Source organism: Sciurus carolinensis, chromosome 4 (assembly GCF_902686445.1).
Source record: "Sciurus carolinensis chromosome 4, mSciCar1.2, whole genome shotgun sequence".
NCBI lineage: Eukaryota > Metazoa > Chordata > Mammalia > Rodentia > Sciuridae > Sciurus > Sciurus carolinensis.
The window spans coordinates 155,375,857-155,395,549 of NC_062216.1; the positions used below are offsets into that span (position 1 = coordinate 155,375,857).

General features: G+C 35.2%; 1 protein-coding gene across 13 annotated transcripts in view; it reads right to left on the reverse strand.

Moving 5' to 3' along the window:
• The window catches only part of Anks1b (ankyrin repeat and sterile alpha motif domain containing 1B), a 1,141,006-nt gene that overhangs the window by 431,694 nt on the left and 689,619 nt on the right, over nt 1-19,693 (reverse strand). For 9 of the 13 annotated variants that reach the window (XM_047548160.1, XM_047548159.1, XM_047548156.1 and 6 more), the window contains 2 exons: nt 2,257-2,846; nt 549-621 (listed from right to left, as the gene is read on the reverse strand). In XM_047548160.1, coding sequence (XP_047404116.1) covers nt 549-621; nt 2,257-2,846 — 663 coding nt within the window. The remainder of the gene's footprint in view (nt 1-548; nt 622-2,256; nt 2,847-19,693) is intronic. The other 4 variants (XM_047548161.1, XM_047548162.1, XM_047548158.1 and 1 more) reach the window with 1 other exon arrangement.

Here is a 19,693-nt window from a genome sequence, read left to right on the forward strand (position 1 = left end):
CCAGTATAAATAAAAACTGGTTTTGAATGACCTTCTACTCTAAACTTTAAATGTAGGGAAGAAAACAATATTTACTAAGGGTAATATGTTAGACAGCAAATGCAAACCCAACTATTTGTAAGATACTCTTTGAGGTGCTATGAGGTACATGAAGATGAATGATGTATAGTTCTGGCCAAATGGTACTTATAACCTAGGAAAAGTTGTTAATTGCTTTGGCAAGAATAAAAGGGCATTTCATTGAATGAGAAATAGTGTGTTAAGTCATCAGATTCTGTAACACCTTGAAGTGCTTCCTACTGCACTCAACATAAGGTTGAAGCTTCATTAATATTAACTGGCACAGTAATAGAAAAAAACCTCAATTTGCTGAACCAAAGTACTTATAATTGATGTTTACAGGTCATGATTGTTGGATCTGAGAGAAGAAGGAAATAATTTCAGCTACTGCTATTATGATAAAACATGAAACTATGGAAAGATTTTTATCATTTCCTGGCTATTTTTAAGTACATTTATTCATTATAAGTACAGGAAAGCTTTCTTACTTGTGCTCTCACCATTCATCTCTTCAAGTTCACTGTTGATTCCAACATCTATGGAATTCATTATTTTGTCAATCTGTGAGAAATAAAAGTCATGTAAAGGGATTATTGCATTAACTTTAAACATTGCATTTTAAAATAACTTCCAAATGCTAGGATCATATATTTTTGGTATTATTACTACAGCAATACTATAATTAAGAGAACAACAGGGAAAGGTTTAAAGGGAAGCAAACTTCTTTTGAGATGTTTTTTAAAATATAAACTATGCTTCTTTTCCTTAAACTTTCAAAATTAACATGTAGTTCTTGAAACAAACTTTGCACTTAGAGGAATGAGTTAGTTAGGAACTGTATATTCTTTAAACTTAGTCAGGGAAGGAGCTGAGAATAAGATCATGTGATGAGGTCTATCCTCTAGCATCCTTCCTCTGCCTAAGAACATGAATCTCATTTGACTGTGAAGGGAGCAGGTTATAGATTGTGGGCATGATCTTTGGAATTAAGTTCTAACTACATGGTTTGATCAGTCACAAGCAGATCAGTAGCATCTAGTCACAAGAATGTAGGCATGGAACCACTTAATTCTAAAGGATAAATTAAATGTTAATTAATATTGTTTTCAAAAAACTATTCAAAAAGGGATTTAAATGTATTCAGAGTTTAAAAAATAAGAAATGAATGCAATAAAAAAGCTATTCATTTACTATTTTAGAATTTTGGAATTCACAACTATCTAAGATGTAGGCATCTATGGTTTAATCTCCCTCTGCCTCATCTTGCCGACCTGTTAGATGGCAGGTTTCAGAAAGGACAATGAGGATTGTTCCATTTTGTTCTCCCTGAAACAGATGCAAAGATATCCAGTGATTTTTCCCAAATAGCCCAATGGAGACCATCAATATCAGAACCATATCTATTTCTAGTTCTCAGAATACTATAGTGACCTAATGTACTTTTAAACCTAATCCAACTGGCAGTCTTTTGAGAGACAAAATGTGACATGTTAGAATGAAATATTATGAGACTGTGGTCCATTCTTTAAAATCAGGAAAAAGCAAGGAGCTTCATTATTTTATGATGTAATTCTCCTCAGGGACAAAGGATGATATTTTATAACCTTACAAGGGCACTTACTTTCTGAATAACTCTTTCAGATTAAAGACTTTGTCTTTAAAGAGAGCTTAAATTGGTAATACTTGACCCCCAAACATCTTTTCCTTTAATGATCCTCTGATAGCTATAGAAGGAAAATATTAAGTGATGTGCATTTATTGCATGATTCTTTGAGAAGAGTCAGTATTCTCTTTTTGTCATTAAGGTTAAGATTAAAAGAAACTCTTCTGAAAATACAAAATACTTTAACATAGGGAGACAAACTAACAGAGTATAGCAAGTAGCAAAAGGATAATGAGCAAAAAATCAAGATTTTTTTCCATTTGTCAGCTTCAGTGCTTGGTAGGACATGATGTGAACATTCTCTTGCTTGATATCAATTTCTATGGAAACAATAGATTTCCCCATGTATGTGGAACTGTGTTTGTTATTATGCTGTGAAATTAACACGTGTTACCCATAGAACCTTTCCCTTCCAGTTGGGGCTATATGCATTTGTTAATTTTTCTCTTTAGCCTCTGAAAGAATTAAAAAGCTGACAATTTCCCAAACCTCCCTCAGTTCCAAAGCCCAACATAAAGAAGAACCAGGCTTACTTCTTCCCATTCAGATGTGAAAGATGGTGTTCTTTCAGAATTCCCTTTAGAACTGTGTTCAGCAGTTGAAGTTTCACTCCAGTTAACTCTTGATGCTTTCTCCTTTGAAGGGTGGGTGATGAGATCAGAATCAGATTTAGAGACAGTTTTGGATAAATGCATGTCGATCAGGGCTTTAGGCAATGACCTTATTCTCCCCAGAGTACATGCTCTTTCCACAAATCCCCCCGTGTTCACAGCCCACTGGTCTCCACTCCGGGATCCACTCCGGGTTGTTCTTGTGCCGACAATGGTATGGTTCTCGAGTTGGTTGCTTTTTTTATGAAAAATTGTTCTACTGACCACTTTGGGTTTAATTTTCTTTACCACAGGTTCTGAGTTATTTTCTATTGGAGTCTGCTTGAAAGGCAAAGGACTGTTTGCCAAACTGACTTCATCTTGACTTTCTTCACATTGACCTCTTTTCCCATAGAGATGAAATGGATTTTCAGGGGATTCACAGGCTGGAGAAGATCCATGGAGAAGGCCTGCAAATTGCCCAGGATCATATTCTTTAGGGGGATCATTGTCTTCCTGTTGAGAGAGGTCATCTGCAAAAGGGAGGAAGGACGTCAGGATTATAAAGGACTTGGAAAGCCATGATGCAGTAGGAGTGCCCTTATGAACTTGTGTAACATCCAGACATTTGATTTATTGCTACATTGTAATACCCTCACTTTATGAAAAACCCATAACCCTGCAGTGTCATATATAAAATGAATGTGTGTGTGTGTGTGTGTGTGTGTGAGAGAGAGAGAGACAGAGAGAGAGAGAGAGAGAGAGAGAGAGAGAGAGAGAGAGAGAGAGAGAATTAAATCTTCCTGCTATACCTTAGGGTTGATTTCAAAGGTATTAATTGAGTACTGAGTGATTGAATACCATTTTCCCTGTCCCCAGGGTATATATGTAATATTGAATGGACAAAATTGTGCATTCTTTAAGTAGGATACCCATATCCAAAACTTCAAAGTAAATGCATCATTGTACAGTTGAACATCTGGCATCTTGAAAGGAAGTACAATTAGAAGTAGTTTAAGGTTAATAATTCTGATAGTATACTTTAAATATAAAATTAAGAACAATTTTACACAGACTAAAAAGGTGGGTTTGTTCAGGCTTAACATAGGCAAACAATGCATCCATAATTTGACTAAAAAGCAAGACTATTACACAAAACTGATGTTTAGCTATTAACACAAAGCTATCTTTTTATTTATTCTCTGAGATAGCATTAGTTATTTCCTGATTTCATCAGGTCTTTGGAAGTGTAATGCAAAAAAGAAACCAAAAGAATGATAATATTTATTGCTTCTTAATTTTTTCTAAGACAAAACATAAATTTCTCTGAGATTTAAAATATACCAGGCTCTGTTATGATTTAATTTGTTATTTAAAGGTATACTGTGTAAAAACCTGGCCAAAGAACTTAACGTAGGAAGTCAGTTTACTTCTTTAAGTGTCCTTTTTCATTCATAGAGATAGCTAAATATTTGCCAAGATCAAACTTTCGTTTTCTGATAAACTCATAACCTACTCTTGCAAAATGAAATATAGCCAATGTGGGACATGATAACAATAAATTCAAAGATAATTTGCTGATTCATACTTTAAAGAAGTTAATTATTATTACAAGCCTCGAACACCAAAGTTTTTATGGATTGACAAGCAACATTTAATGAACACGTGCTATTTATTAGGCACTGAATTAGAAGTTATACTTCATTCATCTCGTTTGATCCTCATGACAATCCCGTGATGTGATTATTAATAAAAACCATTGTTTTCTCAGAAAAAGAGTTAAAGACAAAATATTGAATTCTCATATTTTTTTAGAAATGGGCAACCACAATGAATTTTGCTACAGACAAATCTGTACTTTATATTGAGTATTGGCCCCAGGCTCCACGCTGGTCTCTTCCTGGGAGCTGGTAAGAGCAGGTTTGTTCCTAGTTCTACATATTTCCAGACCTCACCCTGGTTCCTGCTTAGCTTTTCCAAAGAGATGTCTTCCTGTCCAGACCTATCCCACCTGCATCCTGAGATGGAGAAAGAACAGTGATAAGAGGAGAAATCCAAGAGACACAAATCCAAATGGAAGCAATCTTCACCCATCTAGTGCTGTTACAGCCACTTCAGTTTTCCCAGAGAAAACTCCATCTCTTTCTGAAGTAGCCATACTATGTCCTCCATGACTCCCCTCTGTCTTGCCCTACATAGAGGCCATTCTTCAGGTAGAATAGTAGGCAGAGAGTGGTGCAAGGCAGCTTTGAACTCTCTCAAGACTTGAGTTTATGGCTTTTTATGTCCACTCCTTAGAGGTCAAAAATAACACACAACTTAAGCTGCTCAAGTTTTCTCACATAGTCAGTGGCTGAGATTCAACCTAAGGTCTATCATATTGCAATATCCATTGGCCTGGATACTAAGATTACTATTGTGATAAAAAAAACAATTTAGGATTGGTTTACCAAGAGAACAAGAAGGAAAACTCTGGTGTGGAGAGGGACATGCTTCTTCTGTTCATGATTATTTTTGGAATTTGGGAAAAGTATACTGAGAGTATATTAAAGTTTTGTTTGTTCGGTGTGTGTATTTCTTCTTATAGATAAGGTAAAACTAGAAGGAAACAAGTCCTGGCATTCTCTTCCAATTTATTTTCTCTTTCTTCTTTGGAGGTAGCATGGATCCCCCAAAGTGCTTTATGACATGAGCATGTTGGTCTGGGATGACAATAATGGTGAGTAATAGGAGGAAGGAGGAATTCTGAAATAAGGAAGTTCAGAATTTCATTTTGAAGATTGCTGAAGAAGGAAGGCTAAAAAGATTGAGTTTGAAAAGAGAATTGAAAACATTCCACCAATTGTGGGCAAAAGATTCTGTAAATCTCTGTCAAAAATATTTTTGACCATGTTCATTATCTAGAATGATGAGAATGTTAGAGGCAGTATATTATTTTAAAGTTTCTGTGAATTATATTATAGTTTACCATCTCCTGTTTTGAACAAAATGACCATCATTACAATCCCCAATTATATTGTCCAAGTCCTCTAGTTAAAAGCAGTCACTTCCCTAAGCAAAAGAGAATTTAGTTAATAGTTTATAAGCTTGATTTATTGCATAACAGTTCTTAAGACATAATAGTTCATAACATTTTTTGTCAAGAGTGGCAAAATATTATTTGCTCATTTTAGTGGTCAGATTCTAAAGATTACTAAGGTCAAAGAAAATGATAGGTTAACATGAGACCCCATGAGACGACTGTGTCATTGATGGATTATAGTCAATTGGTCTGCTCAGAGGTCCCTGTAGCCACACCCCTCCGTGCACCTAGTCCTCCTGTGCTGACTTCCACTGCGGCCTTGTGCCTTGCATTACTTGATGGGACTGCAGCAAAATGATATAAAGAGAGACTTGAAAGGCACTTGTACATTCGACTTGTTGCTCTTGGAACCCTGCCACCATGTGAACAGGTCAGAATGGCCTGCTAGATGATAAAATAACACAGTTGTTTTAAAATGTAGATTTTATTATTTTTCAGGTATGGTAAAGCCAATAGATCAGGAGATGACTGTCACTGAAAAGACAGATTGTTAAACTCAAAAGATCCAAGAAGAGGGACATGTTACATTAATAAGAGCTTCAGGGGGAAGCAGTGGGGCCTGACAGGAAGCAGAAGGAATAAGGAAAGATTGTGGCAAGAACTTTTATTGTGATTTCCACAGGAAAGAACAAGCAAAGCAGGAATGAACAGGTTTAGGATTAGTTAGCTTGAATAACTTCAGAGGTTTCCAGGGTGTAGAGATTGTCCCTAGTTGTCTGGTCTCTGGCCCTGGGTAATTAGGGCAGGTAAGGGTGGTAAAAGGGATGGTTGGGGTATGGACTCTGGATTGGAAAAGCAATTCCAACTCAGAGGCAAATTGTTCACTATGTCTAGGAATTAGCTAGCCCTGGGAGGGAAAGTTCCTCTAGAATCAGCAACATCCCAAAGGTCACAGCACAAAACCAAATAAAAGAGAAAATAGAAATATAACATAATGTAGCAGTCACCCATATTACCCCAGCCAACAGCCAGCCAACTTCCGCACATGTGAATGAGGCCATTCAAGCCCAGCTTCAGGCCAATCTGCCAACTGACCACAGTGCATCAGCAAGCACTGCCAAGATAAGCTGGGTCTGGCAGACTAGAAAAAGACACCCAGAATCAAGAGCCCAATTAATGGCTATTATTTTAAGCCATTAGGTTTGAGTTGGCTTGATATGTGGCAATAAATAATTAATAAAATTTGAGCTGTATTCTAAGTTTGAAAGAATATATTCTTTAAAATAAATTCCTGCAATCTTTATATTTCTACTTTTGAAAAATGATGACAGTAATAGTATATACACCTAAAAAGTGTCGTAAGGATTGAATGAGGTAATAGAAGTTTCTAGGTCCATGTGGGCTGCTATAAGAAAATATAATTAACTGGGTGGTTTATAAATACGAGGTATTTATGTATCACAATTCCATAGGCTGAGAAGTCCAAGATCAAGATGCCAGTAGATTTGGTGTCTGCTGAGGGCCCACTTTCTGGTTCACAGATAGTACCATCTTGCTGATGACAGAAGGACCTCCTTTACAAGGGTACTAATCCCAACCACGTGGGCTCTTGCCCTCATGACCTATTCACCTCCCAAAGGTCCCACTTGCTAATACTATCACCTTGACAATGATTAGAATTTCAGCATTTGAATGGAGGGGACACAAACATTTGGACTATAGCAAGAAGTCAAGCGGTTAGAACAGTTACTGTCTCATAGAAGGTATTCTATTTTTCTATTTTTGTGTCAATGGCTTTGGTTTTTAAAATTTGTTCTAATTAGTTATACATGACAGTAGAATGCACTTTGACACATCATACATAAATGGAGTATAACTTTTCATTCTTTGGTTGTACATGATGCAAAATCACTGATCATGTAATCATATGTGCACATAGGGTAATGATGTGCAATTCATTCTACTATCCCTCCTGCCTCCATACCCCCTCCCTTCCCTTCACTCCCCTCTATCTAGTCCAAAGTACCTCTATTCTTCCCTAGAGAATTCAATTTTTACAAAAAATGTAGTATTTTATTATTATATTAGATACTTAGTAATGATCATAATTTTGATATGGAAATCATGGGATTTACTCCTTTCTGCTTATATATTTCAAAAGTATATTTTGGAAAGGATTTTTTTTGTTGTTGTTTTCTTATTATTTCTTTAGATTAAACTGAGGTAAAATGTATAGATTAAACTGTTTTCATACTTGTCTCATTTAATTTCATACTTCTCTTTTGATAAATGGATATTTCATGCCAAGGTACAGAACTAAAAATGTGTGAATTGCAGTGTAATAGTCATTTAAAGCATTATTAGCATTTCAAAGAAATGTCAAAGTAAGTATCCATACCTAAACAGTTCACTCTCTTATCATCTTTGTCCCTCATCTTTATCACTTACATAAACACCTGAATAACAATAAAACCCTAAGTTTCATATTAGGATAAATATGACTTACAAAATGACTTCTACTATAGATAATAACTTTTGTCTGTTGAGTCACTGCATTCCCCTAAAGGAAACCAAAACACTCTTCATTTCCAGAGATTCCAGTGCTGATGTTGACATTACTAGAAACTGTGAATTAATTTCACAAACATGGATAAAACACTTCCTGTGCATCAGGTGGCAAAATTCCAGTAGTACCACATTCAACATCCTGTCTCCATGGCACTTACATTCCAGAAGAGACAACTATAGGCAAATAAAAAATAGTACAGTAATCCCAGATACTCAGGAGGCTGAGGCAGGAGGATCTCAAGCATGACGCCAACCTGGGAAACTTAGCAAGAACTTGTCTCAAGTTAAAAAAAAAAGGACTGGGATGTGACTCAATGGTAGAGCACTTGCCTAGCATGCATGAGGCCCTGGGTTTGGTCCTCAGTACTGAAAAAAAAAAAAGTGTAATTGCAAAAATTCGTAAATTCTATGAAGGAAATAAAGCAAAATAATGAGAAAGGAATGAAAAGAAGATGCTGTAAGGTAAGTGTCTTTCTGAGGAGTTAACATTGAACAGATTAAGCAATGACTGTAAAGAGTTATTCATTTCAACTTCTGGGGAAAGATTACTGCAGGCAGATGGAAGATCTGAAAAGCTCCTGAGGCTACTGAGAGCAATCAGAAAGCCACAGTGGCTGCACCAGTGTAACAGGGGATAGGTAGAATGATTAGAGAGCAAATCAGAAATGGAAGGTAGGTACAGAGTTGACATGACTTGACTTACACTTTTAAGAGCTCCCCTGGCATTTCCAATGGCAAAAACATAATAATAGCATAGTGTTCTTTCAAAAAAATCAATCACCCCAAGTCCCCGCATAAAAAGAATACCATGAGATAGTTAAAGTATGAAATAAGCGCATGATAGCAAAGAAAAAACAAAAAAGACTGTGGGTGATGTTTTCAATAAAGCTAAGAATCAAGAAATTCCCCTGGCCCTAAAGGGTCCAGGACTGTACAGCAGTTGTGCAGCTGCAGTAATAAAGGGAAAAGGAAATCTGTTGGAGCCTATAAGCCATGCAGCCCAGAAAATGACACCAGATACTGACTCCCAAAAGAAGAGGGCTCTTTCCCAAGGAGGATGCTGAGCAACAGAATCTGTCAGAAAGTAGCAGCACTCGAAAACTTCTGCAGCAAGACAAGAGGAAGTAAATAATATCTTTGAGAATCTCAGGATTATTAATAAATATATAATTTCAGCAGACTAGAAATTCACTCTACAGAAAAGCTTTGGGGAGCAGAATCAAAACTGAATGAGGAGAAAACACCAGATAGATATGAAAAAACATAACACTTGAAATTATCAGGAAGGAAAACATAATGGGGAAGGGAGGGTAGCAGATGTTCAGTGGTGAGCTGTGAATATCTTATAATTGCAAAGACGGTGTTCAACTGGGAAGACATTGCTTTGGAAGATAAGGTGCATGGAACTTTGAAGGTAGTGGACTTCCTGAACCAAGCAGAGAAGTGTCAATATATTTCATACTTCATAGCAATGTCAAAGAAAAAGCACTGGTGCTGTGAAGTATGAAAATCTATTGTGGTTCACTCCTGTTCCCACATGGGACTCTCTGAACAGTCCAGGGCATTCCAGTATCCTTCGCAATGCTTTTAGGACTGAAGTCTATTTTGCTGGATGCTGACATGGTTATCCCAACTTCCTTGGGGCTGATATTTCTCAGGTATAACTTCTTTCATCTTACCTTTTATTTTTTTGTATGTTCCATTATCTCTTGTTATATCTATTACAAAGAACATAAAATGGATTTTGTTTTTTTTACCTTCTAATAATCCGCTTTAACTGGTGAATTTAGCTAATTTATATTTGTTTTGATTATACACACTCACACACATGTAAATTAGTTATATATATTTAGATTTGATTCTACAATTTTACTTTTTGATATATACTTACATTTTTTCTTATTCCATTTTTCTCTACATAATGTATGACTTGGAATTTATGGACTTTATTGATATTCTTTAAGAACTCTTACATTTTTATCATATGTTTTTAGTTCACCAAAGTCTAAAGTTAAGTAATACCTTATTCCCCTTTCCTGAATAATTTTAATATCCTAGAGCACTTGAAATTCAATTTCCCTCTCTCTTATAAACATTGTTGTCAGTGTTTTAATTCTTTCTGCTAAATTTACAAATCAGTTGTTAGTTTTTACACGCCATTTTTATTTGGATTTACATCCATGTTTGCCATTTTACTTACTAGTCCTTCAGCAGAATGGCCAGAAATCATTTTCCTTCTTGAAGTAATCCCTGAGATGTCCCTTTTGTACAGGTGGTAAACTGTTTTCAACTGTAAATGTCTTCAGATTTTATATCTTTCATTTATTAAGATCATTTTTTAAGTTCATAGTTTTAGGTTGATAGATATTTCATCTTATACTTTGCAGATAATATTCTACTTTTTTGTGGCCTCTATTTTCCTTGATAGGTCTGTTATCATTATACCTGTCTGTCTTATGGGTGGTCTATCTTTTCTTTCCACCTGCTTTGAAACTCTTCTCCATATCTTTCAGTTTCACAATAATGTGTCTCAGAGTGGACTTCTTTTTATTTAGTATGCTTGAATAATAGTGTGCTTCCTACATATGAGAATTCATGTTTTTATTAGTTTTTTTTTTTAAAGCAGCCATTATCTGTCAAAAATTTTCCTTTCTCCTATTTTATTATTTTATCCCAAGTCTCTGATTAGGTTAACCTCATTCCATCCTTCTTATTTCTTCATGACTTCATATTTTCTACATTTTTGGCCCCCTGGTATACTTTGAATAATTCCTTCAAAGCTATTCTTCAATTTACTAATTCTCTCTTCATCTGTATGTAATGTGTTAATTTAGCCTTTTCATTTTGAAGTTTTAGATAATTTCAAGTGTTATGTTTTTTTCATATCTAGAAATGCATAATTTTCTAATTTACCTGTTGTTTACTGATTATGTTTTTTACTCATCTTTGTGATTAGGCATTTTATTTCTTTAAACATTTTGTGTACATATAATGGCTCTATTTCTTAGTTGCTATTTACAGTAACAATATTTACAGTCATTGATAGTTAAATATGTGCTATTTTTTGCTGATACTTAAAGTGGTTTGCTTTTCAATGTGTTTAGAATCATTTAGTTTTACCCCTTATTTGATCTATGGAAGCTTGTCAGTCTGCTCAGGGAAGATTTCCTGCAGAGAGGATTTATACTTCCTTTCAGTTTCCTTGTATAGTTTTGACTCAGTTCCCTATCTTTTCCACTGAACCTGGGTACTGTGTACCAAACAGCAGCACTATTATTAATATGGGCACTCAAAGTGACATTGATCCTCTTGTTTTTTATCACATTGTTTTAGGGACCAAGGTCCATTAGAGGAGGCAATGTCTCGAAGAAGGTGCCCTATTCAGAATATATGCATTCTGCTACAAAAGGATCTCAAAGCACACAGACTAACAAAACATTTTGAAGCAAAATATTTTTATTGCAAAAATGTATTCATAAAAGTTTCACTTAAAAACAAAATTATTAAAACTTATGTTTTTAATATAACTCTTCAAATGATCTGTACCCTACTAAATAGGTAGGTTATTAATGAATTGTCTTGCTAAGTGTGATGGTACATGCTTGTTATCCCAGCTACGTAGGAGGTTGAGGCAGCAGGACCAAAGTTCCAGGGCAGCCTGGATAACTTAGCTGTCTCAAAACAACAATAGATATTTTTTTTAGGAGTAAAGTGTCCCTGGGTTCAATCCCCAGTACCAGAAAAATAAATAAATAATCTTGCCATGCATATTTGTGTCTTGTCAAGTACAATGCAATTTATAAATCAATAATTATCCTGAGAATTACATAAAGATTTTCAGTCTAAATTATGGATATAAGTAAAACAAATTATTATTATATTGGGGATTGAACCTAGAGGTGCTGTAACACTGAGCTATATCTCCAAACCTTTTTATTTTTTTTATTTTGAGACAGGGTCTCACTAAATTGCTTAGGCCCTTTCTAAATTGCTGAGGTTGGTCTTGAACTTGTCATTCTCCTGTCTCAGCCTCCCAAGTCCCTGGGATTACAGGTATGTGCCACTGTGCCTAGCTAGCAAGTTTTTAAAAAATAAGATCTCCTATAAAAAGTGTATGTAGAGAAAGCTGGGGGTGTTGCTTGCATATCATGGGTGAGGCCCTGAGTTTGATCCCCAGCACTGAAAGAAAAAAAGTGTATGTGTAGAGGAAAAAAGAAATTCAATGTTTGGTCATTTTTTTGAGTTCCAATATACTCTGTGATACTCGGCAAAGAGAGAGAGACAGAGACAGAGAATCACGCAAAATAGTTACAGAGTTGGGTTTAGTATATAAATCCCAGATCGACTTGATTTGATTAAGGAAAACAACGAGTTAAACTTTTATAATATATAAGGTCTACACATTTCAACAAGCTTTTAAGGAGTACTGGGTTTTATAAGAAATATTAGGGAGAAACATTTTCTGCTTTTATTCACTTATAATATAAACTTACATGAACCTTATTATAGTTTATCTGTTTTGTCCTGGGCTTGGAGCACATGTGCTCTGGCTAGTATGTTTGGTTTTATCCAAGTATTAAGAATGTCTTTCCAGTTGCCCTATATGTTGAGACAGAAGTATGAGTCAAACACATAACAATTAGCCACAGAGAATTTACATTCTCTTAATTCTCCAAGGTTGAAAATCAAAGCTTCCAAAGGTATATGAAAATAATTTCAGAAAACACCAGTTCTCTGCACCAGGAATTCATTTCAAAAAATTACAAAGGCAAAGGATCCATACTAGGTAAGGGGAACCAATATTTACTGTGTGCCTTTTATGTTCAAGGTCATCCTATTTCATTAAACCATGATAAGCCTCTGGAGTAGGATATGACATTGGCACTGAAGAGGATCACATAACTAGTGAATAGAGGAGCCAGTATGGGATACAAATCTGGTTAGTCCAAAGCCTGCCTTTTTCTGTAACATTACAAGGGCTTTGTGTCTGTGGCTTACCCCAGAGCTTCCTGTGGCAGCAGCACAATGTGCCATCCACTGGAGTGTCCTGAGTATCACTGGGCCATATACCAGGTATCAGCAGTGACCTTTGTGTATTTATTCTGACTTCACAATTAGCCAAAGAAACTCGCTATGCCTAGATGCTGAATGGTGTCAGATAAACCATGTAATAAAGTTCCCTCCTGTAAACTTCAGATCAATAGCTGGCTTTCTGAAAATGCATCCAGGTAAGCTCTGTTGTTCCCTAGTTTATTAGTCCCACACACTGCCAAATTTAGCATTTAATGCAGAAGCCGAAGAATGCTAGAGTCCTGGCAGCTTCTGGACCAGAACAGACCATGCAGTTTGGCTCTGATTTCAAACATTTATAATCCTTTCTCTTGCTCCCTTTGCTCAATATAGGAGAGAGGCTATCAGCCAATTTCCCCACCGTTTATAGCAAATCCCAATGCTCCCTCATTTCCAGCTGCTCAGTTGCCTGGGCAGACTGTATTACTAAATTATTGTATCTTTTTGGTAGAGTGCCTGATCTCTCTTGGCATGCACTTTGAATTGAAAGAAGCTCCTGTTGCAGCAGAGGAAGCGAGCTGTTCTCACCCTTCCCACGCGCCTTTCCTCTGTTACCCTCCACCACTAACCTCTTTGTTCCCCATGTATAAGCCAAGCTCATAGGGGTAGTTTCTCATCTATCTTTGACCCCCTAGGGAGTGAGTAATTTCAAAGGGAGTTCTGTGCTAGGAGTAATTCCCACAGCCTAGAGCCAGATGAATAAATGGTCTATAGTGAATAACTACACTTGGATCCAAGAGGTTTTGTTTTTCTCTCACCAAAATGTATTTCTTTGTAATACTACAGTCACTGTAACCATGTATTTTTCCCAAACAGAAGAGATAGTACTAGGGAGAAAAGAGGAAGAAGCCCCTTTAACTCAAGCCTGTTGTTTTCAAAGATGTTGGTTCTTTGGTTTAATTTATTTTTAAAAATTTCCATTTTTATACTATGCTAACTGGTTATGAATGTGAAAAAAAAAGACTGCTGGAGAAATGAAACAAACAAAAAAGTAGATCTATATTCTTTAAAGAAGAATGAGATTTTATACTATCAAAAGAATGGAAATGGTTCTATTATTCTAAAATGAATAATTACTCTGACTCAATTTTCACTAGATACACCTTGAATTTGAACTCAAAGTCACCTAAATTATCTTCAGTAAAAGCTCTGGGAATGTCATGCATTCAATTCTATCCTGTTAGTTTTCTATTCCTGTGAGCAATAAGCAGCTTAGATTTTTCTCACATGTATCCCAAGAGATGTCTCATCTCAAAAGAGCAGAAGAGTCACCAAAAGTATAATCCTATTAACAAGACATACCATAGAAAACATACAAAATGTTAAAGATAAATTATATCTAGTGAGTTGTTGTAAATCAACACTGCTGTTGCTATGGTAAGAAGAGAGTATAAAATAAAAGTCCTCTATAAGGGTTTGGTACTGTAGCCATGGCAACAATGAATGATGCTCAACTCTGCTAATGTTTCCATTTGATCCAGAGAGAACAAGATGAGCTTTAAATGTATGTAAGATGGCTTAGAAAATCGATCATTTACCTCTATCTTTCACATGTACCCTCAACTGATTAAAGAAGACATCACAAAAATAGCAGCCAAAGAAAGTGAACACAGGATCTACATGTTTGCTTGTTTTTTTTCATGATCATGAAAGCTGGAGATATCCACTTTATTTGAGGTGCTGGTAAATGGCATATTCATTTAGCAAAATACTTCACAGCAATTTTCAGGTTGGGGGCATCATGTAATTTTCCATGGATAGGGAAAAATGAAATGCAATCAAATTGCAATTTCCACCACTTTAACACAGGAAGAGAAATATTAACTTAAAATCAGAAAATATGGAAATCAGTGTTCCAGCTCTGCAAAAGAGGAACTAATTCTATTTCTCCCCTAGTCTGGTAAATGCACTCCAAATAGACTTTTGTTCTATATGCCTCCACTGAAATGTCCTTCATTGCTATCAACAAAATCTCCACGTTGCTAAAATGAACACTCTGATTCTTCATTTTACTTGACCCATCAGCTATGCAATTAACCCAGATCATCACCCTCACCCTGGATGAAGTACTTTCATTTAGCTCCCTAGATAACCATACTCTTGGTTTCCATCCTACCTTACAGGCATTCTTTTCATTTTCCTTTGCTTATTCTTTCTCATTTCCTCAAAGTCTAAGCAGTAAAGTGTCCTTAGGCTTGACATACTTGGACCTCTTCTTTTTTTCTGTTTGCATTTATTCCTTAGCTGGTTTCACTCAATCTCAATATATATTATCACCTAAAAATGATAACTCAAACCTCTATTTTCAATCTGATTTCTCCCCTGAACTCCAGGCTCACATATTCAACTATCTTAGAGTCATCCCTACTTTTGCCTCACACCCCATACACAATCGCACAGTGAATTGTGGTAACTCTACTTCTGAAATATACCTGTAATGTGTTTATTTTTCAGTCATTACTTTTGCCCTGGATGATTGCAATAGCCTCCTAACCATTCTCCCAGCTTCTACTCCTACCTCTTTGGGCAAATCTTATCACAGAAGTCAGATTTATCTTAGTAAAAACAGCCATGTTACTCTTCTAGAAAAACAAAACAAAACAAAACAAAACAAAAAAACCTCCACAGACCCCTTAGTTCACTCTGAAGTCAAAACCTTTAATAGTCTCTGAGGTCAGGGGTGATCTCAGCCACAGCCATACTCTGCACTGATTCTTTGATATAGTACTCTACTTTCCCTAGCTTATATCCAGCCATACCGGTTCCTCCTTAAATTTTTTTTTTACTTGGTGCATCACAATTATACATAATAGTGAGATTTATTGTGATACATTTGTATTTGCAAATTTGGTCAATTTCATTCCCCAGGATCTCCTCTTTCCCCTCTCTCCTCCCTTGCTTTTATCATCTTTCTTAACTCTGTTGGTCTCCCTTCTATTTTCATGAGAGCCATTTTTGGTTTTCCTCTTTTCTCTCTAGCTTTCACATATGAGAGAAAACATATAACCCTTGACTTTCTGTGTCTGGCTTATTTCACGTAATAGGATGTTCTCCAGTTTCAACCATTTTCCTACAAATGACATAATTTTTGGTGGGATAAAACATCATTGTGTATATACACCACATTTTCTTTATCCATTAATTCACTGGTGGACACCTAGGCTGGTTCCATAATTTGGCTATTGTGAAGTGCACTACTATAAACATGGGGATGCATGTTTAGCTATAGTATGCTGATTTTAATTCTTCTGTATAAAGACCAAGAAGTAAGTGGTATAGCTGGTCATATGGTAGTTCTATTCCTAGTTTTTTTTTTTTTTTTTTTTAGGAAACTTAATGCTGATTTCCATAGTTTTTATACTAATTTACAATCCATGAACAGTGTTAACTGTTCCTTTTCCCCCATATCACTGCCAGCATTTATTATTTGCATTCTTTTTTATTTTTTTAAATTCAAATTAACTTCTTATTTGCATTCTTTATGATTGACATTCTAATTGGAGTGAGATGAAATCCCAGTGTAGTTTTGATATGCACTTTCCTGATTGTTAAATATGTTGAACACTTTTCATATATTTATTGGTCATTTTCTTGGAAATTTCTGTTTAGTTCATTTGCCCACTTACTGAATGTGTTGTTTTTAAGGTGGTTTTTATTTCTTTATAAAGATATTAATCTGGAAATTAATATTAATATTAATTCACTATTCGAAGAGTAGCTAAGCTAGCAAAGGTTTTCTCTCATTTTGCAGGCTCTCTGTTCTTGCTGTTGTTTCCTTTGCTTTGCTAAAGCATTTTAATTTGATGCCATCCCATTTATTAATTCTAGGTATTGCTTCTGGAGCTTCTAGAGTCCTCCTGAGGAAGTCACTGTCTGCTCCTAGATGGTGGGATATTGACCCCATGTTGTCTTCTAGCAGTTTCATAGTTTCTGATCTAATTTCTAAATCTCTGATCCATTTTGAGTTAATTTTGCAGCAGGGTGAGAGAAACGGATCCAGTTTCATTCTTCTATATATGGATATTTATTTTTCCTAGAATCATTTGTTTAAAAGGTTGTCTTTTCTCCAATGTATGTTTTTGGCATCTTTGTCAAGGATCAGATGACTGTATCTGTGTGAGTTTTTCTCTGTGTCTTCTATCTTATTCTGTTCTGTTTTTATGCCAGAACCATATTGTTTTTGTTATTATTACTTTGAGGTACAATTTGAAATCAGGCGTGGTGATGCCTTCAGCATTGCACTTTTTGCTCAGAGTTTTTTTGTTTGTTTGCTTGCTTATTTTGGCTATGCAGGATCTTTCATTCTTCCATATGAATTTTAGGACTACTTTTCCTAGTTCTGTGAAGAATGCCATTGGTATGTTGATGGGGATTATATTCAGTCCATAGGTCACTTTTGGTAAATGGCCATTTTAACAGTGGTTCTGCCTACTCATGAATATAGGAGGTCATTCCATCTTCTAGTACCTTCTTCAGTTTCTTTCTTCAGTGTTCTATAATTTTCATTGTATAGAGGTCTTACATCTCCTTTGTTAGGTTTATTCCTAGGTTTTTTTTTTTTTTTTTTTTTTTTTTTTGCGATGCTGGGGATCGAACCCAGGGCCTTGTGCTTGCAGGGCAAGCACTCTACCGACTGAGCTATATCCCCAGCCCAATTCCTAGGTATTTTATTTTTATTTTTTAAGATTATTGTGAATGGAATTGTTTTCCTTATTTACTTTTCAGCGATTATTGATGTTTAGGAAAGTTACTGATATTTATTTACTTTATAATCTGCTACTTTGCTGAATTTGTTGTTTAGCTCTAGAATTCTGGTATTTTAAAATTCTAAAAATAGGATCATGTCATCAGCAAACAGATAATTTGACTTCTTTTCCTGTCTGTATTAATTTTATTTCCTTCTCTTACCTAATCCTAAAATTTCACGTACTATAATGAACATTTAATATATGGTTCCTGATTTTAGAGGACACTCTTTCAATTGAAATGAAACCAACTTGATTATGATATACAATCTTCTTAATGTGTCCTTGAATATGATTTGCTAGCATTTTATCAAGGATTTTTGTATTTATATTCATAAGGGATAATGGTCTGTAGTTTTCTTTCCTTTATGTATCCTTATTCAGTTTTGGTATCAGGTTAATGAATTCGGGTGTCCCCTCCCCTTTCTATTACATGGGATAATGTGAGGAGCATTTATATTAATTCTTCTTTAAAAGGTCTGGTAGAAATCAGTTGAGAATCCATCTGTTCTTGGGTTCTTTTTTGTTGGAACACTTTTTATTCCTGCTTCAATCTCATTGCTTGTTATTGGTCTGTTTAGGTTTTCTATTGTCTTCTTTGTTCAACTTTGGTAGGCCATATGCATTTAGAAACATCCATTTCTTCTAGATTGTCTAATTTATTGGAATGTAAGTTTTCAAAATAGTCTCTAATGATTCTCTGGACTTCAGTGATGTCTGTGGTAATATCTCCTTTTTCATTTCTAATTTTATTAAATTGGGTCTTATCTTTTTTTCTGGTTAGTTTTGCTAAAAGTTTATCAGTCTTGTTTATCTTTTCAAAGAACCAACTCTTTGTTTCATTGATCCTTTGTTTTGTTCTGTATTTCATAAATTTGGCAGAATTTAATGATTTCTTTCTTTCTACTTGTTTGGAATTTAGAATTCTTGTTTTTCTAGGACCTTGAGTTGTATCATTAGGTTATTTGGGATCTTTCTGGTTTTTTTTTTTTTTTTTTTTGTAGGTACTCACAGCTATAAACCTTCCTTTTAGAACTGCCTTCTTAATGTCCCAAAGATTCTGGTATGTTGTATCTCTATTCTCACTTAATTCCAAGAATTTTGAAATTTCTCTCCTGATTTTTTCTATGACCCATTCATTGTTCAATCTCTATGTGTTTCTGCAGTTTTGTTTTTGCTGTTGATTTCTAATTTAATTCCATTGTGACCTGATAAAATGCAAAGAATTATATTGATTTTTTGTATTTGCTCAGACTTGTTTGTAAACTTTAATATGGTCTATTTTGGAGAAAGATTTATATGAGTAGCAAAAAGAGAGTGTATTCAGCTATTGTTGGATGAAATATTCTATAGATATCTATTAAGTCCATTTGGTTTAACTATTTTTAGGTCTGATATGTGTTTATTGACTTTATGTCTAGATGACCTATCTATTGGAGATTAAGTTGTATTGCAATCCCTTGGTATTATAAAGTGGGGCCTATCTGAGCTTTTATGTTGACTAGTGTTTGTTTCCTGTACTTAGGTGCACTGACATTTGGGGTACAAATATTTATAACCATTATATCTTGTTGTTAGATTTTTCCCTTTACCAGCATAAAGTGACTTTCTTTGTCTCTTCTAATTAGTTTTGGCTTGAGGTCTGCTTTGTTGGATATGAGAGCCTTGGTTGCTTTTGGGCTCAGTTTGGAATATTATTTTCCATCCTTTCATTTTTAGCCCATGGATGTTTTTCTCTGAGAGTTGTGTCTTTTGCAGACAACACAGAATTCTGTCTTGTTTAAAATCCAATCTGCCAATACATCTTTAATCTTTTTTTTTTTTTTTTTCCAGTACTGTACTGGAGATTGAGCCCAGGGCTTTGCACATGGTAGGTAAACACTCTACCCCTGAACTACATCCCCACCCATGCCTGGCTATCTTTTAATTAGAGTTGAAACTATTTATATTCAGTGTTATAGATAAACATTTATTA